The 27,412-nt window shown below is 46.3% G+C and overlaps 1 protein-coding gene across 1 annotated transcript in view; it reads right to left on the bottom strand.

Moving 5' to 3' along the window:
• CLPB (ClpB family mitochondrial disaggregase) overlaps nt 1-26,955 on the bottom strand; it is a 134,405-nt gene extending 107,450 nt beyond the window's left edge. Inside the window, exons 1-3 of the mRNA XM_075919632.2 lie at nt 26,179-26,955; nt 19,811-19,862; nt 342-428 (exon numbers count right to left, since the gene is read on the bottom strand). Of these exons, the coding sequence (XP_075775747.2) occupies nt 342-428; nt 19,811-19,862; nt 26,179-26,821 (782 nt within the window). The 5' untranslated portion in view covers nt 26,822-26,955. The remainder of the gene's footprint in view (nt 1-341; nt 429-19,810; nt 19,863-26,178) is intronic.
• Nucleotides 26,956-27,412: the final 457 nt, after the last annotated feature.

The following is a 27,412-nucleotide window of genomic DNA, read 5'->3' as shown; positions in this document are numbered from 1 at the left end:
CAGATCTCAAGATAAATAGGCTGGATCAGTACTCAGATGGGTGTCCTCTCAAGAAAACAAGAATATGTTGCAAGGAAATAGTGCAGATGATTCAATGCATAAAGCTCTCCTCGTTCAGTCAGTACTCCAGTTGGGATTCCAGGTTGTCATATTGTACATAAGTAAATGAAGAGTATAAATATATGGTCTCATATTTAACTAGCAACCACCTCCCACAATTACACAAGAAGGATACTCCACAGTCAGGTTGTTTAGATTGAATCCATGTGAGTTTATCAAAAGGAGAAAACAACATACCAACCTACCCATTATGGTAATAAACTACGTTGAGAAAAACTTACCTAGAATTTCTGTTTATAGCTGCTACCATGAGGGCTGTCCAGCCAAGCTTGTGCCTGGAATTCGCATCAGTGCCTTCCAACAACAACCTAAACAAAACAGAGTGAGACGGCTTCATAAGATTTTGTTTTTCCCTCATAAACATAGGCAAGGTGCTGAATAGATCAGGGAGCTGGTAAACAAAATACAGAATCTTTCATCTCAAGGTCACTGATTCCAGTACAGACCTGGACAATAAGGACTGGAAGCTGTTACGATCTGACAGCTCTTCAGCAGCCAATAAGAAGAGAATTGGTGGGTCTCAATCCAGTTCCTAGTAGACAGGAACTTCATTACTAGCAGCCTGAATCCTTTTAAGATTGTTCACATGGATTTTAACAACTCATCCATATACTGGAGGAGGGGAAATTGGCTGACATACATACTGATGGACTATTAGAATTTTTATGCTGTGTAATAGCCATAAAGGAATCAACTCTGGGTATCACGAGAGGGTCAGCAGATCTCAAAATGCTACATACTAACATGGCACTATTTGGAGTATTCTTGCATGGCAGCAAAAGCCTTATAGAGGCATCAAATTCACTCCACTCCTTTTGGACCACTTTCCTAACATAAACATCCACTAGCAAACTAGATCTTTATTTGGCTATTGCTGGCTTTGTTTTGTAATCTCCTCCACTTCCAGAGTCCCCTCAGGATTATGGTCCTCTGTCCCTGGCTCTAATCCTATACCTCTAGTATTATCATTTTTTTACTCCATTTACAACTGATCCCAAGCAGAATCCCAGAAAGGTATATTTCTGTTATTCATACTCTTTGTTATAGTGTTGAGTAAGTTTGAATTCTGTGTTAACTTTTACATTATAAATTCATGGTATGTCCACATCTTGAATACTATGCACAAATCTGGGTGCCCCTTCTCAAAAAAGGAATATTGGAATCGTAAAAGGTACAGAACAGGACAACAAAAACGATTATGGATATGGAACACTTCCATCTGAGGAGAAATTAGTAAGACTGGGACTTTTCAGCTTAGAAAAGAGATGAGCCTAAAGGGGGATATGGTAGAGGTCTATAAAATCATGAATGGTGTAGAGAAAGTAAATATGGAAGAGATATTTACTCCTCAAAACACAAGAATGAAGGGTCACCAAATGAATTTAATAGACAGCAAGTTTAAAACAAACAAAAGGAAGGATTTCTTCACACAATGCCCAGTCAACCTGTGGAACTCTCTGCCAGAGAATGCTGTGAAGACCAAGACTATAACAGGGTTCAAAAAAGAATTTGATAAGTTTATGGAGGATAGGCCCATTAATAGCTAGTAGCCAGGATGGGCAGGGATGCAAAAGCACAGGCCAAAGTTTACAAATGCAGACACCTAATTCCCTATTCCAAGGACCTGAAAAGGCAGCCATTTTCAAAGACATGCTCAGCACCTGGAAGTCACAATGGCATCAACAGCAGCTGTGGCTGCCCAGCACCTCTGAAAATCAACCCACTATTTAGGCATCAAAAGAATTTCATAATGTCAGATGATTCCAAGGCCAGAAGGAACCACTGTAATCATCTAGTCTGACCTACTTTTTGGAGAAGCCATTCCTAAGTGGAGCATATGGTCTGGTCCAAGAGGTGGATACAGGTGAACTGCCCAGTAACAGTGTCTGTCTGTCTGTCACACACACAGACTTTTAAAGAGGATAAAAATGCTACAGTTAAACAATAAAGTAAAATAGGTGGTTAGAGGCAAAAAATCACCCTTTAAATAGTGGAAGTCAAACCTTATTGAGGAAAATAAGCTCTGGCAAGTCAAGTGTAAAAGTGCAATAGTTAAATCCAAAGCAGACTGTGAAGAGTTACAAAAGGATTGGAAAGAATTGAGCAACAAAATGGCAAATGAAATTCTATGTTGATAAATGCAAAGTAATGCATATTAGAAAACATTCTCAACTACACACACAAAACGAGTGGGTCTAAATGAGCTGTTCCCAATCAGGAAGGCGGTCTTGGAGTCACCGTGGATAATTAACTTAAAACCTCGGTTCGATGTACAGCGGTGGTCAAAAAAGCTAACAATGTTAGGAAGCATTAAGAAAGGGTTAGATAAGACGACAGAAAATACCATACCACTATATAAATCAATGTACACTCATACCTTGAATACTGCACACAGTTCTGGTCACCCCGTATCAAAAAGATATATTAGAATTGAAAAAGGTACAAAGAAGGACAACAAAAATAATTAAGGGTATGGAACAGCTTCCATATAAGTAGAGATTAAAAAGACTGACTTTTCACTTGGAAAAGAGATCACTAACAGGGGATATTATAGAGGTTTATAAAATCATGACCGGTGTGGAGAAAGTGAATAAGGAAGGGTACGTCTACACTACAGCATTAATTCAAGTTAACTTAATTCGAAATAGTTAATTCGAATTAAGCTAATTAGAATTAACGCATCTACACACAAAATCTATTTCGAAATAGCGCATCCACACTGAGTGGACCCTGAACCGAAGTTAAGGCTGGCTGGAACCAGTGCCAGCAGGGCATCTGGTTAGGACTTAGTGTGTGAGGCTGCTGCCTGAAGCTAACTGAGCTCCGTGCTTAAAGGGACCCTATCCCCTCCCAGGACAGACAGTTCTCAGGGTTGCCCGCTTGCTTGTCTACCTCGATGAGGGACAGCAAAGCAGTCCTGTCTTGGAGTGCTCTGAGTGCCCGCACTCGGGACACCACAGCACTCGGCCACAAGGAGCCAGAGCTGCCCCTGGGCATGCCGGTGTGTCTCGTGGGGTCGTTGCCATCAGCCCGGCTGCACTTGTTGCAGGCTGCCATCCAGAGGGTCCATCAGGGGGCTGTCATGATCCAAGAGGCCCTGCGGGAGAGCGTCCACCCTGAGGAGCTCTCAGAGCCACCCTGATCCTCCCCACCGGGGGCTCATGCCCCATTCCTCCCTCACGTTCTTCCACTTACCCCTCCCTAGCCCCCCTTCCTCATGTCACACAAAAGACATGTATGTTCAAAAACAGAAACTGGGTTTATTGAACAAAATTGGGGGAGGGATGAACCTCTGGGGAGACTGGGGAAAGGAGGTAGGAGAGGGGAAGAGAAGGGGTGGGAGAGGGGAGGAGGAAACCTGGGAGGAGGGAGCTGGAAGGGAGAAGCAAGGGGAAGAAGGGAGAGGGGAAGCTCAAGGCTCAGGGTTGGGGTCTCGCCAGACCAACTTGATTTTCATGCAAACCTGCTCCTGGGTTCGCATGTGGCCTTTGGTGGCCAGGCTGGCAGCTATCCTGCTATAGACGGCCATGTTCCTCCATCTAGTGCGGAGATCATGGACGTTGGGGGCATCCCCCCAAACCTGAATAAGGTCCATGATCTACACCATGGACCAGGAAGGCACCCGCCTTCTCCAGCCCCTGTCAGACTCCTGGGAGCTGGCAGACTGCTCCTGGGGAGCGGTGGAGGGCTGGCTGCCAGTGGCTTGCTGGCTCATGTTTTGGGGACACTGGGTCAGGGGCCTTGGTGGCCACTGCTGGCTCTGGGTTGGCAGGCTTGGAGCTGGCACAGGCACTGTGGCCAGGGTCTACCTCTTTAATGATTCCAGGGCTGGGGGAGAAGAGAGTAAGTTTTCTTGGTTGTGCCCAGAGTGGCCACCAGGGCTCTCTGGGAAGGGCTGGAGGCCCCCTATTTCGAATTAAGTGTCTACACAGCACTTAATTCAAAGTAGCTATTTCAAATTTGGCATTACTCCTCGTAGAATGAGGTTTACCAAATTCGAATTAAGCGCTCTGCTATTTCAAATTAATTTTGAAATAGCAGTTTGCATGTATAGACGCTATGAAAGTTAATTCAAAATAATGGCTGTTATTTTCAATTAACTTTGCAGTGTAGACATACCCGAAGCGTTATTTACTTTCACATAACACAAGAACCAGGAGTCACAACCCAATGAAATTAACCAGCAGCAGGTTTAAAACAAAAGGAAGTACATTTTCATGCAATGCACATTCAACGTGTGGAACTTGTTGCTGAGGATGATGTGAAGGCCAAAAGTATAGCAGGGTTCAAAACATGACTCGATGCATTCATGGAGGTTAGATCTACCAAGAGCTATTTGCCAAGATGGTAAGGGATACAATCCGGGGCTCTGAATGTCCCTAGCCTCTGATTGCCAGAAGCAGGAGTGGATGATGGGACAGATCATTCGAGAATTGCTTGTTTTGTTCATTCCTTCTGAAACATTTGTCATTGGCCACTGTCGGAAAATAGGGTATTGGCCTAGATGGACAATGGTCTACCCCCATATGGCTGTTCTTAATTAGGCAGCCTAAAAAGAAATTGAAGAGCTACTAGAAAAAGATTCTGTAATTAAGAGCAAAAACTTTCTAAGATCATCAGAAGCAGGGAGTCTGCCAAATTATGTGGGACTACTGGGCTAAAAGGGGGCGCACAAAATTTAAAAAGAATAGTCCATTACAGAGAAACTAAATTAAATCTTTGGATCTGTCTTCACTGCAGTGGAAGAGACAGACCCTTATACTGGAGCCATTCTTTTTAGGTGACAAATCAGAGGAACTGTCCCAGATTGAGATGTTAGTAGAGGAAATTGTGTAACAAACTAATAAATTAAATGTATTGGTAAGTCACTAGGTAGTAAGTCACTAGGACCAGATGGTATTCACCCAAGAGCTCTAAAGGAACTCAAATATGAAACTACAGAACTCTTAACGATGATATGCAACCTATGACTTAAATCAGCTTCTGTACCCCGTGCCTGGAGAATAGTTAATGTGACACCAGTTTTTAAAAAAGGTTCCAGAGGTGATCCAGGCAATTACAGGCTGGTAAGCCTAACTTCAGAAACAGGCAAGGTGGTTGAAACTAAAGAACAGAATTATCAGATACATAGAGGAGCATGATTTGTTGGGAAGAGTCAATCTGACTTTTGTAAAGGGAAATCATGCCTCAGCAATCTATTAGACTTCTTTGGCGAGGTGGGGGTGTCAACAAACATGTAGACAAGGATGAGCCAGTGGATATAGTATACCTGGACTTTCAGAAAGTCTTTGACAAAGTCATCAGCGGCTGTTAAGCAAAGCATGGATTAGTAAGTGGTTTAAGTGGCACAGCAGATGGGAGGAGGGGGTGTCTCCTACTAGTGTAAGTAATCCAGTAATCCATCCCCACCTCAAAATAATTCTTCTGTCAATGTGGTACTATGACTTCAATCAGACTCACAATGCCACTTGACTTAAGCAGTTAACTTAACCCAATCTAATTTTGTAGCATAGACCAGGCCTTAGTTTTACCCCTTAAGACTGCTGCATGTCTGCAAATGCCAGAAGCTTTCAGCCATCCTTGCCCACAAACTCTGTGCATGCGGTGGGCATGGATAGTGAGCAGGTTAAATCTTCTGGCTAATGACTTCTTGCATAGCTATTTTCAACAGTTAGTGATGTTGAAATTGACCAAGATCACTATATGGATAGTAAGCACTATGGGTATCTTAAGATGGGGACAGGGACAGGAACAATTGTACAGGCCAACATATTTATCAGATGAACAGACTTGAAAGCAAACATTTACTAGATTTCTATCACAGGCTCACTGTAAAGTTACGAATCCTGCCGATTTTAGTAACTGCATTGAAAAATTGCTCTGCCTCTCTAATTCTGATGTGTTCCAAGCAATCTGTCTTTGCTCATCCTAAGGATACTTCTTTATCCCCCCCCCCCCCCCCCGTGTTGAATCACTGAAAACAGGCAACAGAACTTTAAGTACATCCTTGTCATCTGAAGAACTCTCTGACTTAGGCTGGTAAAAAGAACCTCTCTGCCTATTCAGAATGCTCTCTGTCCCTGTGTAAGGCACAGGAAGTGCTGGGGGCACATGAGCCATGGTAGCCTGTGCACAGTGCAGATTGCTATCTTCAGTGAGCAGCTGCTCATAAGGGCTGTGTTTACAGTAATAACAGAGACATGCTGGGCTGGGCTGTCTCAGACCCAAGGCCACTGCTGGCACCATGGTTAAGTGACTCGCTTGAAGTGGCATTGCCTGCAGCATGAATCCACACCGCTGCTCCATCTGTAATTTCACTGTGCGCGGTCCCTTTGGACAGAAATGGGGTGTCAATAACCCCAACAAAGGCTCTCTCAGAAGGATCTTTGTGTAATACTCTCTCAGAGTTTTAATGCCAAGCTGCATGTTTCAGATAGTTCCAGCTCACTGCATCCCCAGGGGTCAAATTTAACCCTGACTTCCAGTGAAGTCAATGCAGCCACTCCAAACAGAGCTGAACCTGGCCCCAAATCAACAGGAGCCAGTGATCTCTCCCTCTGGTGCTTGGCTGGCTGGTTCTTGCTCATGTTCTAAGGGTATACTGATTGCTGCGTGTTGTGGGGTAGGAAAGGAATTTTCTCCCAGGTCAGATTGCCAGAGACCCTGGGGGCTTTTCTCCTGCCTCTGCAGCACATGGGTGCAGACCACTTGACGAGATTATCTGGGTGTGTCTCATTAAATCATTTCCCTGCCATTGCTGGGGTCTCAAGCACTGATGCATCTCAGGCCCTCCTATTCTCTACCTATGGAAAACAACAGTCTGGTCATTGGTGAGACTAGTTTTCTTTGGTCTCATTTCAGCTTTTGGGTTTAATGTGAGGGTGCTGGATGGGGTTGGTGGCCTGTGATAAACACAAGGTCAGACCAAATGACTTGGTGGTTCCATCTGGCCTCTAATTTAAGGGATCTGAGGCCATAATTCCTTAATGACTCACAGGAAAGAGTGCAACCAAACCAACTCACCTTTACACTTTGTTGATTTTGACCATTTGAAAGCACTTTGTGCAGTCAGTTCCACCGTTTCCCTTGTATAGTCAATTAATTTCCTCTGTTGTTTGGGTAGATCCGTCACACGGCCACAGGGCAATAAAACACTTTTTTTACATGGGAAAATATCATTATAATCCTAGAAAACTGACAGAATTCAGGAATGGGCAGGCCTGGCATGTGAAACGACTTGTGTTAAATGCTTGACTTTTATCTAGTATCTTTCATCAGAGGCACTCAGAATAGTTCCCAAGAAATTGCCCCATTTAGGTTAACTGAGGCCCAGGAAGGTTAATTGGCTTTCCCAGTCAGTGACAGAATCATGAACAAGATTTCCCAATTCCCCTACATTAGCAACAAGAGCACTATGACTCCCTGAAAAGAATTCAGGTGTTTGCTTTTACATCTCACGCAACCTGCTGCACAAGAGCTTTGTAAGTGCCTGCTCTCTCCAGAATTCAAGCAGGAGCTGAACCTTCTGAACCCTACTTCTCATCACCAGCGTGGCGCACCTCCAACTAGGAAGGCCATGTGCAAAGGAACCGCTTCCACTTCGGACAGGTCCACACTAGACCTGGAAGGTTGGGTTAAGGTATGCAACTCCAGCTATGTATTTAACGTAGCTACAGCTGGATTACCTTAAACTGAGCTTGGCGCTGTCTTCACAGAGGAGAGGCTAATGGGAGAAAACGCTCCTATCAGCTTCCCTTATTCCTTGAAACTGTGAGGAGTACCAGCACTGACTAGAGCAGCCCTCAGCATTTGATTTGTTGGGTCTTATCTAGACCTGCCAAATCGAATGCCAGAAGATCAATCTCTGGCATGGCAAGTGGAGACGTGACCTTAGGAAGCATTCAGTTATGGAAATTGTGAAATCTGTTTTTTCTAAAAAACGCTCTGGAAATTCATTTATCAATATACACTATATCCATTCTTATTAGATAATCATTGATAGCCCTGATCCCTCAATCATTTGAAAGGCCCCAGCTGATTACAGGATTAAGGCCTAAGGTTTGGGAATTAACCACGCAGTTTTCCATTTAGGAATCAAACGTAAGCAAATCTTAAGCATGTGGAATGCCAAATTATCAAACCCAGTATGAAGAATTACTTAGAGTCGTCATGTAGCATAATATGCACTGACATTTCATTTAGGAGCATTTTTTTAAATCACTGCAAGATGCTGAGCAACTCAACAGATTTGCTAGACAACTGAACTTTATGTTCAGGATGCCTGAGTCTATCATTAATATTTTCTCAGCCTGATTTAATGGTATGACAATCGATAAAGTGAAGACCACTGTTCAGATCCTAGACAGCCAAATGTTTTTTACCAGGCAGGACACATTTTTTAATTAAATAAAATCCTGTGATCAATGACTAGAATGTCTATCGACATTTTAACCAAATAAGATCCAGAGTGCTCACTATTAACAATTTAACACACAGGCACTTCCAACAGTATGAATATCATCATCACATTTTTTTCATGAGACAAACACACCCTGTGCTGCTGGACATATGGGAATCAGTGTCAATAAGTAAACATCTGGGTGTGATCTGAAAGCTCTGATGAAAGGCTTAGCTTCTTAAAGAGATTCAAAAGAATCTCAGGATTATCAAAGTTTGGGCTCAGTTTGCTTTGGAGTCAAAGAGTTCGGATGTTTCTCTAAGCCAAGCTGGACAGTTCACGAGGGCAGATTTTCTTGTGAGATTTTCTCTCATGGTATTTCAGCCCTTCTGGTTCCAATCCTACATGAAAACCTCGCTTTGCCTAGATGGTAACAATGCAAAGATCCACCAATATTTCTGTACCAGGCAACAGCTCCTAAATGTTTATATAAGAGGAGGGTTTGAAGTGACTCAATGATATGGCCAGAAAAGTATCATGAGGTGCTTTGTAATTTTCTTGAAAGGGCTTGAGATGGTGCAAGGGAAGAGTGACACACATTGCTTTTGGCGTAGACACTATTTTGCCTTGCCGTAAACAGGACCTAAAACGATGACACTTTGATCCACCCTGAAAAGAGATAAAGGCCCCAACTTTCCTGTCACTGAGTATCTCCTGTTGCAATGCAGCCACTTTCCTTCTCCCCCTGACTGCCCATAGACAGATGTGGTTTCTATTCATCTCTCCTATCCCATGAGTTCTGGGTGAGTAACTCAGTGACACTGCTGCTTAGAGCCAAAGCCCAGAGGGCATGTTTGAGTTTGTGCTCAGCGCCTGGGAGCATGCCCAGCTCACCCTCCTGACAGGTGGAGGAAACTTGAACTTTTGCAACAACAATAGCTTCTGTTTCTCTCAATCGCTTCAACATTTCTTTCCTTCCACCCCAATATGTTGCCGTTTAATTGCAAGGGTGGCTCACTCCCCTGGGACTTGCCCTCAGATTTGCAACTTTAACTGCAAGAAAAAACAGTGTCTTTTAACATTACAGCACAAGCTTCTCTTCTAAACCCTGGTGAACGAGTCTGTCCATCCAGGAGAACTACTTAAACTACTGCAAAAACTTTTGATCAAGATCTTGGTCTTCCTAAAGGTAGGCGCTCTAAAAATTACATTTGCTTCTGAGTCCTTTAGCGATCTCCTGAGGACCAATAATTAATGCTTTGGTATATTACACATTTTTATATAGAAACCAATCGAAAACATAAGGAATCAACACAGACAGTTAAACTAAAACCATGAAAAGAGAAGGCAAGAAGTACAGGCAAAGCAGAAGATGAATATGTTCAACTGAGGTCTAAAATGAGATGGAGGAAGACAGATAAGCTGCTCCCACCAAGAAGAGTTGCAGAAAAGGCAGCTCTTACACCAAGGCTGTGTCTACATTGGCACAATCTTGCGCCAAAGCGGCCGCTTTTGTGCAAAAACATGCTGCCTGTCCACACTGGTGGGGAGTTCTTACTCAAGAACACTGATGTTCTAATGTGTGAAATCAGTGCTTCTTGCGCAAGAATTATGATGCTCCTGCTCAGGAATAAGCCCTCTTGCGCAAGAGGTCAGTGTAGACAGGCAACATGAATTTCTTGCGCAAGAAAGTCCTCTGGTTAAAATGGCCATCGGAGCTTTCTTGCGCAAGAGAGCGTCTACACTGGCACGGATGCTCTTACGCAAAAGCACATCTCTTGTACAAAGGCACACGCCAGTGAAGACGCTCTCTAGCATAAATACTTTAACACAAGAACTCTTGCGTTAAAGAGTATTTGCACAAGATCGTGCCAATGTAGACACAGCCCAAGTGCGATGAGACTGTCTGAAGGGATAAAGAGGGGGCTCTTGCTACATTAGCAGAGGTGATGAGCAGGAAGTAAAGAGAGCTGGTCAAGGAAGAATGCTGGGGTAAATTCAGAGGGTTTTGGGGAACAGAAAGGGAAAGAGGAGGATAATTCTGAACTGTACTCAGAAGCAAACAGGAAGCCAGCAGAGCTGTTGAAGGAGCTGAGTGGTAGCTGAGTAATAACCCATTGCTTAATGGAGAGAGACAATCAGGAGTCACAGAAACCTCACTTTTACTTTTCATGTCTTAATACACGTGGTATGAAAACACCAAGCCATGGTGACAGATGAGAGATTTGAAATACGTATGATTTAGGAGATAGCTGACATGTCCCATCAGGTGAGGAAAAAAGGAGAAAGAAGCAAAACCTCACACACGACAAGCTACAGCCTGGTGCAATGGGGTGCTGGTTCAATAATGTCACTGCTGGAAGATGTTCAAATGTTGCAGCACTGAGCAGAGTCACAGAGCCAAATGCTCTCATGAAACTAAATCCCTCTGAAAAGGTTACAATGTGCACCTCACCTAGTGCCATCTGCTAGTTACCAGCAGTGCTATGCAAATGCAGAAGTTGTTACGCACCAAACATCTTCACATACAAATATCACTTCAGAGATTAGAACATCAAGCCGACCATGATGGCTAGTAGTCCTAGTGGGACCTAGCTTCCAGGAACTTACTTAATTCTTTTGTTATACTTTTGGCCTTCACCACATTCCCTGGAAATGGGTTCCACAGATTTACTGTGCATTGTGTGAACAAGTACTTCCTTATGTTTGTTTTAAACCTTTTAACAATTAATTTCATTAGGTAACCTCTAGTTCTTGTGTTGTGTGAAGGGGTAAATAACACTGTCCTAGTAACTACCTCCTTACCACGCCTGAATGTATCTCTATTATAACCCCCCTTACTCATCTCTTTTGTAAGAGGAAGAGTCCTAGCCTTCCTACTCTCATACAGAAGCTATTCCTTCCCCCTAATAACTTTTGTTGCCCTTCTCTGCACCTTTTCTAGTTAATACATCATTTTTTAGATGGGGCAACCAGAACCGCATGCAGTACTCAAGGTGTGGGCATATCATGGATATAGTTAGTGGCATTATGATATTTTCTGTTTTATCGTCTATCCCTTTCCCAATGGTTTCTACTGTTCTGTTAACTTTTTGAGCACACTGAGCAGATGTTTTCAAAGAACTATCTGTGATGACTCCAAGATCTCTTTCTTGAAGTGGTAGCAGCTATTTTATACCCCATTATTTTGCATGCATATGTTGGATTACGTTTTCTGATGCGTATTACTTTGCATTTATCAATACTGAGTTTTATCTGCCATTTCTTTGCCCAAATTGTTTAGTGAGATTCCTTTGTAACTTTTTGCAGTCTGCTTGGGACTTAACTACCGTATTTTCCGGCGTATAGGGCGACTGGGCGTATAAGACGACCCCTATTTTTTTGAATTGAAAGATAGGGTTTCATCTTATACCCCAGTGCCCCTCCGCCTCCTTTGCTCCCGGTGTCCCTGGTCTGCTGGAGATGGTCCCCAGCAGACCAGAGGCGGAGGGGCTCCGGCGGGGGGGCAGCCCAGGCGCGCCTGGGATGCCCCGCTGCCGGCTTCCCCCGAGGCTTTCAAAGCTGTGGAGGGGCTCCGGCAGGGGGGCATCCCAGGCGCGCCTGGGCTGCCCCGCCGCCGGCTTCCCCCGAGGCTTTCAAAGCCGTGGAGGGGCTCCGGCGGCGGGGCATCCCAGGCGCGCCTGGAATGTATACCCGGCGTACAAGACGACCCCCGATTTTTGGGGGATGTTTTTTAACATCAGAGGTCGTCTTGTACACCGGAATATACGGTATCCTGAATAATTTAGTATCATCTTCAAATTTTGCCACTCCACTGTACATCCTTTTCCAGACCAATTAAGGACATGTTCAACAACACTGGTCCCAATACAGATCCTTGGAGAACCCTGCTCTATTTCCTTCTCGCCACTATGGAAGCTGACTATTTATATTTCTAACCTTTGTTTCTTACATTTTAATCAGTTACTGGCCCATAAGAGAACCTTCCTTCTTATCCCATGACTGTGGAGTTTGCTTAAGAGCCTTTGGTGAGAGTGTTTGTTAAAGGCTTTCTGGAAATCCAAGTACACCATATTCACTGGATAGCCCTGACTCACAAGCCCAGGGGATTATACCTTGAGAAGGGAAATGAAGAGGCAGAGTGGATGAATTCCTAAGGATGAATTCCAAAGATGCAGTTTTCATGCAAAACTCCTTGACTGTAAAAAGCAAAGGGGAGAGAAAGGCAGGAAACAGCAGCAAAATTATTTCTAACTAGAAACAGGCTAAAGATTTCTTGTGGTATCAGTGAGTCTTTAAAAGGTTAACTCGGCTCATCCTGGTTATTTAAATCAAAGATAGGCAAAGGCGGCCAGTGCATCCCATAGCCACATCACACAAGTCCAGAAGGTATATCTAAAAGGAAAAAAAAAACCATGGTGGCAAGTCTGATCCTTCTGAGTATTATATAGACTTGAATATCATATCAATGCCTGCTTTAAACAGTTAACTGTTTGGGGCAGGGACTCCCTGAGTCTGTACAGTGCTAAGCACACTGTCAGCACTCAAATATATTCATCTTTATGAAAGCAGTACTTCCTTTGGAGACTATAGTTGTCAGCACACAGAGCTCTACCTGCATCTGATTAGAGGCACTGCTTGCTGGGATCTGTAGTCAATAAAGGACACCACGATATCTAATAGGGATGTAAAAAGCAGTTTAAAAAGTAACCATATAACTGTTAAAAATCCTTGCAGTTCATATGCTGAGGGCTCACAGTATAAGGCTTATACTGTGGAGCCTGCAGCACGGCCGGTTCTCTGGGACCAGGGCCAGGAGTCAACACAAGGAGGCGAAGAATGTAACCATAACTGAAACTGATAAGCATCATCTTATCAGTTAACCATCTAAACAGTGACACTCTTGCATCCCTAGTATCTAAGAGGATGGCGTCTGCAGTCTCTTCCCTTTATTATAAATTAGGTACAGCCCTGTGGCTCTTTGAGAGCTTGACTGGGCAGAGCTGGATATACTTACCTTAAATGATTTTCATACATTCACAGATTATAAGGCCAGAATGGACACACCAGACCACCTAGGCTGATCTTCCACACTTCACAGGCCACTAACCCTACCCAGTTAACCCTATATCGAACACAAGAACGTGAAGAGAATCCCAGCCTTCAGGAGACACAGCTATTATGGTGCCAGCAGCAGACAAGGGGGACCATGGCCCAGACATTTTCTGTTTTGGAACTATTATGTATTGTTTGTATTGCACGAGTGCCTGGAATCCCAAATCCCGCAGCAGGCCAATGTTGTGCTCAGTGCTGCACACACACGGAATAAAGAGGTGGCCTCTGCTCCAAGCAGCTGATAGTCTGTGACAACAGAGTTAAAAGGTGGATACAAACAGATGAGGGAGGACAAAGAACCAAGGAGACTACACGAGACATGCACAGCTCAACTGAAACACTCTCAACTGAATTGCTTGACACCAGTTAGGCATGATCAAGTGGGTTTCGGCAAATTTCTCAGTGGGTTTTACAGAGTCCAGTTAAAATTAATCCAAAGAGTGGGACAATCTTGACCGATGGAAATGGAACCTTTTAAAAGGGAATGTCAAGGTTCTTGACGCTTCCTTTTGCTGAAGGAAAAATAACTCTGTGCCAATCTCCTGGCCTGCTGAACGTTTTAACATGCAGATTCCAGCTACTGCCTGTGGTTACAAATGGCCCTGATAACAGTGCATTGACACAAGTGCTTTGTTTCTGTGAGCCATAACCACACAGCACTTATTAGAATACTGTTCCATCATATATATTTGGCTAAGGAACTCTTCTGCGAGCCCATATTTTTATAGGTGGTTTATTAAAAAATAAGAGTGAAACATTGAGAATCAATATTAATACTGTAGATAAAGGCGAGAGGGAAGGAGGTGGTATTTCTTCATGGTTTTGTTTCTTGCTTCCCCTGCCTCTTCCCTCCACACACACAGATCAACAGAGGTTGGGGAAACTAAACTACTGAGAATAATAACACAAAAAATTTAATGGCGATTAAAACATTGTGATTAATCACACTGTTCAACAATGGAAGACCAACTGAAATGTAGAAAAAAACACCAAAAATAATTAATACATCTACTGCGCGCGCGCGCGCACACACACACACACACACACACACGTAAGACACTTTGTGTGTCCATCTATCTGAGAATCCATTTGTTCACAAACTCCTAATAAACAGTAAGAGCTAGGACCATCCAATTTGTTATGTAGCTTCCTCTTATCATAACTTAAAGCAAGATAAGGATTTGGTTGTGCCAGGACAACGGGATGTGCCAGGAATTCGATATTTTCTCATAAAATGGAAATGGAGGGGTCATAGGAGGAACAATTATACTGTATAATGACCATAGGCAGACAGCAAGGGGCCAGAGGTGGGAACCAGGACAGCTATAATCCTACTCGGCAATCAGGAGATAGGGGGTGGAGAAAGGGACAACTATGTACTATATAGAATCATAGAATACTAGAACTGGAAGGGACCTCGAGAGGTCACCAAGTCCAGTCCCCTGCCTCCATGGCAGGACCAATCACCTATCCAACCTGCTCTGAAATATCGCCAGTGATGGAGATTCCACAGCCTCCCTGGGAAATTTATTCCAGTGTTTAGACAGTTAGGAAGTTTTTCCTAATGTCCAACCTCAACCTGCTGCAATTTAAGCCAATTGCTTCCTGTCCTATCATCAGAGGCCAAGGAGAACAATTTTTCTCCCTCCTCCTTGTAACATCCGTCTAGATTCTTGAAAACCACTATCACAGGGGTGGGCAAAAGGTCCTCTGTGAACCAGATTCAGCCCGCCAAGTGAGTCGATCCAGCCTGTGGAGGCCCTGCCACTCACCCTGCCCCCAGGCCAATCAGGGCCTGGGTGTGGGGGGGCAGTGGGAGAACACACACAGTCTCCTCCCGCCCTGCCCCTATCCTACAAGGAGTGCCCAATGCTTAGAAGTGCCACACACTCCTGGCAGGATAAGGGGAGACTTCGTGGGCTTCTCTCCGCCCCCAGACCAATCAGAGTCTGAGGTCAGGGAAGTACGGAAGTGTCCTGGCCCCGCCCCTTCTGGAGTGGCCCCTGGTCAAAAATTATTGCCCACCCCCGTGCTAACATGTCCCCTCTCAGTCTTTTCTTTTCTAAACTACACAAGCCCAATGCTTTCAGTCTTTCCTCATAAGTCATGTTTTCTAGACCTTTAATTTTTGTTGCTCTTCTCTGGACCTTCTTCAATTTCTTCACATCTTTCTTGAAATATGGTGCCCAGCACTGGACAAAATACTCCAAATGAGGCCTAATCAGCACAGAGTAGAGCGGAAGAACGACTTCTCGTGTCTTGCTCACAACACTCCTGTTAATGCGTCCCAGAGTCATGCTTGGTTTTTTTTGCAACAGTGTCACACTGTTGACTCATGTTTAACTTTGTGGTCCACTATGACCCATAGATCCCTTCCTAGATTGTCACTTCCCATTCTGTGTGTGTGAAACTGATTGCTCCTTCCTTAGTGGAGTACTTTGCATTTGTCCCTATTGAACTTCAGACAATTTCTCCAGGGTGTCCAGAAAGTTTGTCTGTTTGTGTGTCTGTCTGTCCCCCAACCAGAGGACATGAACTCCTCCCTTGGCTGTGCTTGCTGCAGTGGCCACTGACAGGGATCCCCAAGTAGGGATGCCAGTGAGTAGTCGGTTATATGATTAACCAATGAGCCTAGACCTGGGAAAGCCTGGGGGGCACTTTGGGCACTGGGGCTTTGGGCAGCCTGGTAGTATTTTATGTGCATGTTTGAATATTCATTATTTGCATAACATTATGCATATAAAATGCTACCAGTCTGCCAAAAGTTTGTGAATGGGTTTGCCAGTCCACTGTATAAAAAAGGCTGGGAACCACTGCTTGAAGGAGCCAATCCACAAGTATCCTCTGTGTATATATAAAACTCACTGGCCTGCCACCAGGGGGCTCCCTGTCACTAATCTGCTCTTCTCTGGCCACAGCTGATGCTAATACTAACACCTGACAACAGTAATGAACCAGAGAGAATTGTTTTCCTCTATCACTGAACAAGGAGCTCTGTCGGAATAAAGAACACAGTGTTATCCTAAAGCTCCTCTCCTCTCTTTCTCTGCCTCACTGTACAGCTGCTGCCTAGGTCCTCCTCCTGTCCCCAATGCCTGGCTTCCTCCAGCAGTTTTACTGAAACACAACTCACACCCTCACAACTGCCTTCTCTGCTGCTCATGAATCTAGAACAGCTCATCTGTATCCCTCTGCCTCGCGGACTCTCCAGCTCATGTCAAACAACAACTGAAAAAACGTATCTCTCCTTTGCCAATTCCTGTTAACTTCTCTCTCCTTGCTAATCATGTTGGTAGCTGCTTTGTTTGACCCTGTAAAATGCTTTGAGGTACAGTCTGCATGGAAAACACTACAAAAAGTTATCCTGTGTTACTAACTTGCAAAAGGAAGAAAACTGGTCATCCCAAATCAAGCAATGAGCAAAAATGCAACCAGCAGATGAAGACAGTGAGCTAGAGAGCCTGGTCTAGTCATAAACATCTGGTGGCTTCTCTCACAGCACATTAGCTATTAAGATTGAGAGCTGACTTATACCAGCAGTCGTTCTATAATCCAGGCAATGACAGCTCTCTGTTCAGTGTTACTGGCCCTGCTTAATGAGACAAGGGATGATATGGTACAGAACACGTGTCCTGAGTTTTCTATGATGTCAACTGCAGGGATATGCAAGGCATGGCCTGCAATGGCTTAACCGACTGTACTGATTGGGTTTTCGGTGCATTTCAATAACTATAATATAGTGCTGTTAGGCCAGGGGATAAATTAAGACTTAATCAAGTCTGAAATTAAATTTTAAACCCCTAAAGCAGTCTGCCTCATTATCTGGCTTGCCACGAAGGCTGGGGTTCAGAGTAGTTTGAGTTCTCTTGTAAAATGAAGGGCGGGGAGCAAGAATCCATATATACCTATATCCCTTACGGATATACTGTATACACACACGCTACTGTGAGGAACTGGGATGTGTCTATGAATAGCACTGCCCTCTACTGTGCAGAATCAGAACTGCTCAGCCATGAGTCACAAGCACTATTACTAACTAAAGACAATTCAACTTTGCTCCAAGGGAAGAGGCTTGTGCTTCTGGAGCATGAGAGCAGCTCATGTCTTCATCATCAACATGCAGTACAGCAAAAACCATCAAGCTTTTGGATGGCTGCAGGTTGGCTGGAGAGGGCAGGGGCAGTTTTTACTTTTACAGTCTACGTGTCCCGTGGCTGTCACTGGGGGTATATTTACACTCCTCAGTTAGCCTGGGGATGGCCTCTGGGACTGTGTGCTCATGTTAGCCCAAGTATGAGCGTTCCTTCCCATGTACTCTGTCCTCATTGTTTGTGCACTGGCCTGCATGTCTGAGGGCATGTCCCAGGGTTCTTTGTGCTGAGATGCTCTGGGATTCTCTCCCAGTCAATTGCAGGGCATTGTGGGAAGAGTGCTCCAGGACTGTCAACGTAAATGATCTGGCCTACATCCTCAATGCAAAGCAGGTAGGATCCTGTGGGAGTTAAAAAACCCACAGACTGGGCTTCAGCACATTCCCCCAGCCATGCCCACTAGCACAGCTTCAAAGCACAAAGAAGCACTTGAGGACTGTGTGTTGGAAGCGAGGATAGGTGGGGGGGATGAGAAGGCTGGGAAACACCACAAGTAGGAACGTGGGCTATGACTACCAAAGGGTTGGGGGAGCAAAGAACTGGACATGGTGAGGCAGGTCGCTTGGCGCACTAGGAGAGGCATAGGGAGCATCGTGGAAGGAAGACAAGTGAGAGGGAGAAAAGGAGCAGACAGAGGGCAACTTGGAAGGAGCACAAGCAATAGAAATGGAGGGGCAGAGGGAATGAGATCATAGGCAGGGGCAGTGAATGTGCATTACACAGCTGCATAAAGTGCAGCAAAAGTCTATACAGACACCAGCATAAACATGGGAAAGAGAGAGAGAGAGCACGGAGCACAGCTCCACCACTCATTGCCCTGCCATACTCGCAAATCACACAGATATCACCAAGGAGCAACTTCCTGCAATTACCACCAGCAGAACACATGTGCCAATTAGCCACATACCAATATCCTACACAAACCTTCATTAGGCCAGATCCACAGGTGCACCAGAACAAGGCTGCTTCCTGTGAGAGCCCACGAAGATTGGAAGGGAGCACCTCTTGGCTGGGGCAGTGACTAAGGACCATATGGGTCCCAGAGAGCGGAAACAGAAGCAGCAGCTGACAAGAGACCTCCAAGGAAATCAGCAGGCCAGACGGAAGAGGCTAAGTGAAATGAAAGGTTCCTGCGATAGAGGATGAGGCCACATGGTCTGTGGTCCGGTGAGGGGTACAGATTGTTTCTCTTGGGCATCAGATGGCTTTTAGTTGTGACACCCCCTTTCCTTCCCTGTATTTTTTGGCAGGAAGGAAACATATGACTGGTAAGTTATTCCCCTCCGCATAGGTCTGTAGTGCTGCCCTGCCAGTGGCCAGTTTCAGTTAACGTAGGCAATTGTCACACGAGAAGCGTCTTGGGACCCACGTCCATTCATGTTTCAGTAGGAAGCTGCTGTCCAGATCCACAGCCAAGGGAAGAGCTGTGTGACAGTGTGCCCATGAACAAGTACTGTGCACACATACAGCGCCCAGCAAGGGTGCTATGGACACAGGAAATGCATTCATCTGCTAATATTCAGGGGAATTTACAGTGTCAGACTGACGTCCCCAGGTGTCCTCAGAGCAGTACAACAGAAGCATTGTCAGCCTGTCGCCCAGTCCACTCAGGAGACCTAGCCTGCAGGAGTGAGGGGGCGCTCCGTGTGCACATTCCCAGTTGGAACTATCAACAGGAGCACTAGGTCCAAGGGCATTTGAGATATGGAGACACCTACCCACGAGGGAGTAGACGGAGGCCACCAGCTGGCTTGCCACCATCCCCCAGACAGGAGCAGCTCTCAGCCACTACTGGACGCAGGCAGGTCTGAAGCAGTGAGCTAAGCACCCACCACTCCCATGACTGACCCGGCCAGTCTCTTTTCTCTGCACCAGACCAAGCAGCCACATTACTAGACACATCTGTGGAATCAAAACAAGCGCCTTGGAGGAAAACAGGAGCCATGTGACACCAGAGGTCTCTAGGCAGACTCCCACCTGGGCAGCGATGTGAACATGCAGAGACAGTACCTGAACAGTCACTCACCTGTCAACCTCTGAAACGTTGTTGATCCTGGCGGCTTCCAGCAGGGCATCTTCTAAGAGAGACAAAGAACAGAAACCCCAGTAAGCAGCTGGCAAGAGGCTGCACCCCAAGCACAAACACACACATAACCTGGATATGGTATGCATAAACAACATCCCTGTGGTCACGTTATTCCAGTCCTGTCTAGGGAAGTTAAAGAGCATGGCTGTTTCTCTAAACATGAAATCAGTGAATTTTTCAGCAGTTACACGTTTACACATGGCTGGGGGACGGGGGGGAGGCTCCGTGGGAGGTGATGTTCATGGGGAGCTGGCTTTTAAGCACCGACTCCCACAGAGCTGCCTACTCTCCCCACTTCCCCACACTGCTGCCTCTGATACAGAGGCGGCAGCATGGGGGGGGGCAGGTGAGAGCTGGCAGGCAGGAGCTGGTGCTCATGGGGAGCTGGCTGCCTGTCCTCCCTTCCCCGCACTACTGCCTCTCATGGACCCACTGCCCCCTCCTCCCTGCGTTGCTTCCAGAGGCAGCAGCACAGGTGGGAGGTCAGGGCCAGCTCCCGCACATACTGGCTCCCACCTGCCCCCTCCTCCTGCTGCTATGTCTGATACAGAGGCAGCACTGTCGGGGAGGAGACCCTTGCGTGTAACCATGAAGGTTAACCAAAGAGTCCAGGCTCATTGGTTAACAGTTTACCCGTGTAGCCTAACACATCCCTAGTCCTGTCCATTAGGGGATTTAGGGAAACTTCCTCTAAAGCAGCAGGTGTTGGTCCTGCTAGATAATCCGGTATGATCAAATGCGTCAATTCCTATATTACCTCATTTTAAAAACACAGGACTGGCCTGCAAATGACAGTTCCCAGGGTGCAATGCTTCACGTTAGCCACTGCCATTTGACTCGGGATGACACACCGTTGGCAGGAGTACATAGCTCAGCAAGTTTAGATTTTAAGAGAGGGGTGCTGCACAAGACATTGCTGTAAACTCCTCGGGATGGGTATCGGCACTCTTTGAATACCTGCACAATCCCTAGCACAGTCTGGGTGGCACGATACACAAATAATGACTCCTCCAGCTTGCCATAACAGACACTTGGGTTCTGGAGGCTAATGCTGAACTGGAGAGAAGGCAAAGTACAAGGATGGATGCAGAGGGATTAGGAGATAAAAAGTCAAAGAAATATTCTGGGAGCTGAGAGCAAGTCACTCCAGACGCAGCATCTCTCAACGGAGTGGTAAGGCAGAAAACAGGGAGCTTGCTATGGTGAGGGAGGAAGCAAGGACTTTTCCTGTCTATAGCACTAAAAAGCAAACTGACACCTCGGGCTACAGTGCCTAGTGTGCATTACTGGGATCACTAGAACTGTGATCCATAACCGTTCCATTTTAGAGCCAAACCCTTCAGTCTGAACGCAACAGCCAAAATGAGAGCAAATATTGCCAGCAGATTAAGAGCACCACTTTCTGGCTCGACCAAGCAACTACGTAGCCCTTAGTTTTAACACACGTGGATCAGCCTTCCTGCTGAGCATCACAATGGACATTACAGAGGACGCCACTCCTAGACGGAAAAGAAAGAGGCTTTTAGGGGAGATTTAACCAGAGGAAGTCACTTAGTGTCTGGGAGGGAGAGCAGCTATTCTGAGTGCAAAGCCATGTGTCCTGTGGATGTGACACGGAACAAGGGACAGTGCTGCATTGCTGTGTACAAAACTCACCAATACCAGGTGACTCTGCCTTCTGGCAGATGAGCAGAGCAGCTCTACCAAGCTGCGTTCAGCTGTTTCAAGAGTCCCGTCCAGAAGACAAGGCATCAGAAGCAAAATCTTCTGAGTATGAACTAGATCTGATAAACAGGCTCCTTCCAGTCTTACATTCAACCCTGAACTGTCTTCCCTCTACACAAAGGGTTTTAGATTCAAAGCTTCTCACTCTGGCCAATCTCTTGGATGAGAGCCTTCCACCTGCCCAAACAGTTCTGATTTGCAAAGTATAAAAGCTAGAGAAGCATTCTGGATATTGACATGCCGACAAATACAGTTTAAATGGAGCTGATCAGGAATTTTCTGATGCAAAATGCCAATCTGTCAAAACCAAAAGCATTCAAAGAAAAGGACTGATTTGGATGAATCTCCCAATTCAAAGATGTTGTAAAAGACAGTTTCTAAACTGTCAAAATATCCCATTTTGACATTTTCAAAGTGAAGTTTTGTTTTGCTGTTCCAAACGAATTTGCGTTTCCAAATTTTAGTTAATTTATACTAAAAACGAGTTACAAACAAAATAATGTCAGAACCAGAATGAAACATTCTGATTGACCCAATGAAAAAAAATATCAGCTTAACGTTTCATGAACATTCTCAAAACTTCGACTCTTCGGAATGGGAAAAATTTCAAAACCTCAAAACTTTTGCAGAATGGGAATACTTTCTCCTGCTTCATTCTACTCTAAAAGCAACAGACCACCTCTCTTGCTATCTACAGGAGGATTCCCAGAGAGCCCACTAACCTAAGTCACGGATAGTGAGTCCATCTGCAAATCCCTATTGTCTCCATATTCAGCATTGCTACAAGTGGCTGTTTTTTTTACAGGGTACCACGCTGGTTAGTTTACATCTGAAATAGGGATTTCAGGAAAGAGAGATGTATTACAACATCGGAGAGAGAAATATTTGCATGCTCGTTGTTTAAAATGAGGACATGGAGGGGTGCTGGTTTTTATTCACAGATTCAGTACCGCAGCACTGTGCACAAGAACCAGAAAATGAAAGTGACTAGCCTCAAGAGAAACTGATCAGCATCCCGCACTTTAAATGTTTTAACAAAGTAAAAGCAGCAAACGGCATTAAGAGAGACAAATACAGCAGAGTTTAAAAACTCTTTCTGTTCTACTTATCACTGGTATCTTTAACATTGCAGACACTCATGGGACTTATTTTTAAAATTATGATTTTATCTAGACAGTGACCTTTCAAATGGATTTTGCTCAGGCCAAGGGGGTCACAGTACAATTATGTCTCAGCCAGTTAATGCTCAGCGTGCTGGAAAGGGCACAGTGTAAAAATTAGCAAACAAATTCCATACTCAGAGTGAGGGCCGGGGAAAAACACTTGGAAGCGCTTGCTCTGCCACACAGGACAGAGAACGTCACAATCAAGCAAAGGTGAAGAGCTCCCTGGGAGATCCACAGAGCATAGCAATAGCTGCTAGTGTGTGAACAGCAATCACATGTCAGCTACACATCCCCTGCAATGAGGTTATCATGCCTGTGCGTCACTGCCCTCTCCTGGACAGAATCAGAATTGCTCTGCTCCCTGCTCTAAGCCAGCGTTTCTCAGGTCTGGCCCACGAAAGCTCATCATCTAATAAACCATCTTGTTAGTCTTTAAAGTGCTACATTGTCCTGCATTTTTTTATAAGGTACCCCTTTAAAAAAAAATTAGAAATACCCCCAGTACCTACCCAGTTTTCAGACACACAATTTTTTCTATCACTGCAACACATTTGTTTAAACAACTTAATCGTAGCCAGGCAGGTGATGAAATTTTTGGGTGTAAAAAGTACAAAAATAATAAAGCGTTGTAAAAAGTAATACAAAAATTCAGTTTTCTCCAAATTTCAGTTGTGTTGAAGTACCCCCCAGACTTCTCTCGAGTACCTCTAAGGGTACTCGTACCACTGGTTGAGAAACACTGGTCTAAGCAGCCTGCAGCTAGAGGAGAGTTGGCTATTTTGAGGCCTGTGACTTTGGAGGAGAAAGGTCTGTATTCTACCCCCACCAACACTATTAAGAGCAAAGCCATGAAACATTGTGACAACTGCAGTCATGGGTGGTGCCAGATGTGTGGCATTCCAATGAATTTAGAAACTGCTCTCAGGTTCCTCAGCTCCTGTGAAGAAAGGCTGGGAGGTTCAGGGGACGTAGAAACAAATGCAGTAAATATCTAGCATTTATATAGGGCCTTTCATCCTCAACAGTCATCACAGTGTTAAGCCCATGTTACAAGTGGTGAAACCAAGGCATGGGGCATGATTTAACCAAAGTCACAGAACAAGTCAGTAGAGGAGCCGGGAGAAGAGCTCAGGACCTTTCATTTCCCAGTCCCACACTCATTCCAAATGGCGCAAGTCATTAACATACAAAGCATTAATGACACCCTATATTAATGTATACAGGAGGGCAAAGGAAAGGGATGGGCCTTTTATCCCAGCAACTGAAGCTAATTCCAAGCCTCTGAACAATCCTGCATCCCATCCCAACCCACAGCTTTTGTATAAGAGCTACACACCAGACAGTGGATTGTTTGAAAGTGATCACAGGCCCTTTGCTGTTCTATAACAGGGGTGGGGAATCTCAAGCCCAGGGGCCAGATGCGGCCCCTGGCTTGTCTGAATCCGGCCTCCAAGCCTCAGGGATCCCCGCTGCATTGGGGAGCTTGTGCTGGCACTCCAGTCCACCTGCCACCCACCCACAGGGCTGAAGGGGAGTGTCTTTTTCCTTCTCAGTCAGAGGCATCTCACTATTCACTTGTGTGCATCCCCAGATTCATTTTTCTATGGATCAGCAGCTCCTGCCTCAAAAAAGGTTCCTCACCCCTGCTCTATAAGATAGCAGAGCAACAAGCAGAACAGATGACAGAGCTGAGCTTTTACTTCTAGCTCCTGGGCTACGTCTACACTGGCATCCCTTCCGGAAAAGGGATGCTAATGTAGCACGTTGGAATAGGCAAATCCGCGGGGATTTAAATATCCCCCGCGGCATTTGCATTAACATGGCTGCCGCTTTTTTCCAGTTTGGGGAAAAGCCGGAGAAAAGCGCCAGTCTAGACGTTATTCTCCGGAAAATAAAGCCTTTTCCAGAGGATTTCTTATTCCTACTTTCAAGTAGGTTGGAAGGGACAGGAATAAGAAATCCTCCGGAAAAGGCTTTATTTTCCGGAGAATAATGTCTAGACTGGCGCTTTTCTCCGGCTTTTCCCCAAGCCGGAAAAAAGCGGCAGCCATGTTAATGCAAATGCCGCGGGGGATATTTAAATCTCCCGCGGATTTGCCTAGTCCAAAGTCTACATTAGCATCCCTTTTCCGGAAAGGGGTGCCAATATAGACACAGCCCTGCAGTGACTAGCTCAGTGACTTCAGGAAGACCACAAATAAACCATGCCTCAGTTTCCCTCTGGTGAATTGATTTGCTTAGTCAATGACTGGGAAGCCTAATTCATTAACGTTTGCCAAATGCTTTGAAACTGAAAACGCTCTGAAGTGCCAAGCATGAGAACCCAAACGTGCAAGCATTTACATACATGTGGTACTTGGAATAAGTGAGTAAAGGGACTATTCCACAGGCCTAAAGGCTAATGCATAGATAAGCATTTGGGTGATCTGAGAACCTGAGGGGCTGCCAGTTAATTACCATGGAAGATACACATTGCTTAGAGAACAGCCTGCCTCTTGGCCTTAACAAGTGCATACATATCCCTTCCAACCCACTGGAGGCAAAATTGTCAGCAACAGCGAACTGCCCTGAATGAAAGTATCAGTGCAATTCTAGCACTGTGAATGTATGCACTGTACACAGGGACCTCACTCCTTGTAGAACCATTGTACCCCATCATCTACTGCTGGCCAAGCCTCCCATAGCTCTCATCCTAAAAAAATCTGAAAGCACAGGCTCTTCCAACACACAGACAAAAGCAATGAATAAATATAAACCTCAAGTTGGCACATCCCCCAGAATAGTGGGCGTGCATTGCACAGCCTGCCAACCACAGGCTGTAGATGCCTTCTACTCTATACACATAGGTGGTCCATGGACACACAACAGCCAGCTATGCAGTACTCCACAACGAGGAAGGCAAACTCTTCAGGGTTGCATTCTGGGAACTTGTATCTCACAGTCTCTGCCCCAAAGAGTGCATCTCCCAAGGCAGCTCCCCTCTATGACAAGATTAATGAATTTGCACTGGAGGAGTCGCCCCCAGAGACCAGGCAAAGTTGGGACTCCACTAAAGACAACATGTCTCTCCTCTATATGAAGAGCATTCCCCATTGGGAGTGTTAGGATATGTCTACGCAGCGCAGCTTTTAGCAACAAGGCAGTGTCGACACTGCCTCACTGCTAATAGTCAGCGTGGGTAAATACTGTTTGTTGGCACTTTTCTGGACAAAATTCTTCCGCCCCTGAGGGATTTCACTTTGTCCGCAGCAGAGCACTCTTGAAGACAAAGCAGCATTGCAGTACGGGCCATAGCAAAACTTTGTTAGTTCATGGGGAGCACCTGTGAATTATAAAAGTTTTGTTGCTCATGTGCAAGTGTAGACATTCTCTTAGGCTTTAACACAGCACAAGTACACAGAGGTCGGTAATAGTCACCCTTGGATGTGTGGCCCCTGCTGTAGCAATACACCAACGCAGCAGCACACGCAGGAAGCACGGCCTGGAGAGTCCTGCTCCCCCTCTTCCGATGCCCCGCAGGGTTTGGTCGGAGACGAAGGCGCCACTCCGTAGCCGCTCCTGGGCACCGAAGCTCTAGCTCCCTCCTGGATGCAACTAAGAACGGCAGCTCTGGTGCTCTGTGCCCAGTGGGGCATGGATCCACGTCCTGCAGCCCTGGCGCCCTGCCCTCGCCGGTGCCTGTACCCAGCTCCTGAAGCCCTAGCGCCCTGGCGGCTCCCATGCCCAGCTCCTGCAGCCCTGGCACCCTGCCCCCTCCTCTGCCCGGCTCCCGCAGTCCCAGCAGCCTGTCCAGCTCGCTGCGCCCCCTGGCGGCTGCCCCCAGACACTGCAGCCCCTGCGCTCTGTTGCCCGCGCGCTGGTAGTGCCGCGGCGCCCCTTCGCGCCCCCTAGCGGCCGCTCCCGGGTACTGCGGCTCCCGGCGCCCCCGAGCGGCCCCGCCTTCGCCCGCCAGGTCTGCCCGCGCCGAGGCGCCACCGGGGGGCCGCGAGGGCGGCGGCCGGGCGCTCAGGAGCCGGGCGAGGCCCGGAGGCGGAGGCCTGGAGAGCAGCGAGGCCAGCATCGTTCCCCCAGCCCGGCCTCGCTCGGGCCCCTCCGCGGCGCCGGCAAAGGAGGAAAACAAAGATGGCGGCCCCCGAGAAAATGCTTCAGAGGGGACGCGGCGTAGGGGCGCCGCCGCGGCGCGAACTGCCTGTCGGGAGTTGTAGTCTGTTCGTGGGCAAAGCTCTCGATTGAGGCGGGGCGAAGGACCGCAACTCCCATGAGACCGCGGGAGATACGCAAACAATACTCCCCGCCCTCCTCACACGGGGCGCTCAGCGGCGGGCCGAGGAGCATGCTGGGCCGCGCTCACCCTGAGGCATGCTGGGGGATGTAGTTTTGGTAGCAGGTGTTGGGTGCACAGCTGTCACATGGGCTGGCCTTACAGGGTAGCGTGGCCTAGCGATCAGCGCGTGGGGACCTGGGCTCTAGGCCGGAGAGCGGGTAGTAGGAAAGTCTAAGGAGGGAGGGGCTAAAGGCAGAGCACCTGGGTGGGACTCCAGGCTCTGGTAAGGCAGTGTGGGCTAGTGGTTAGAGCAGGGACCGCCCCAAGCTGCTGAGGGTCTGTTCTAAGTCCTGGCAGAAGAGCGGCGTCCAGTCCAGCCCAGCTTCT

The sequence above is a fragment of the Pelodiscus sinensis genome, chromosome 1 (assembly GCF_052426305.1).
Source record: "Pelodiscus sinensis isolate ZL-2025 chromosome 1, ASM5242630v1, whole genome shotgun sequence".
In the NCBI taxonomy this organism is placed as follows: Eukaryota; Metazoa; Chordata; order Testudines; family Trionychidae; genus Pelodiscus; species Pelodiscus sinensis.
Note: the sequence above shows the minus strand (reverse complement) of the source record. Positions and strands in the feature narration are given on the sequence as shown.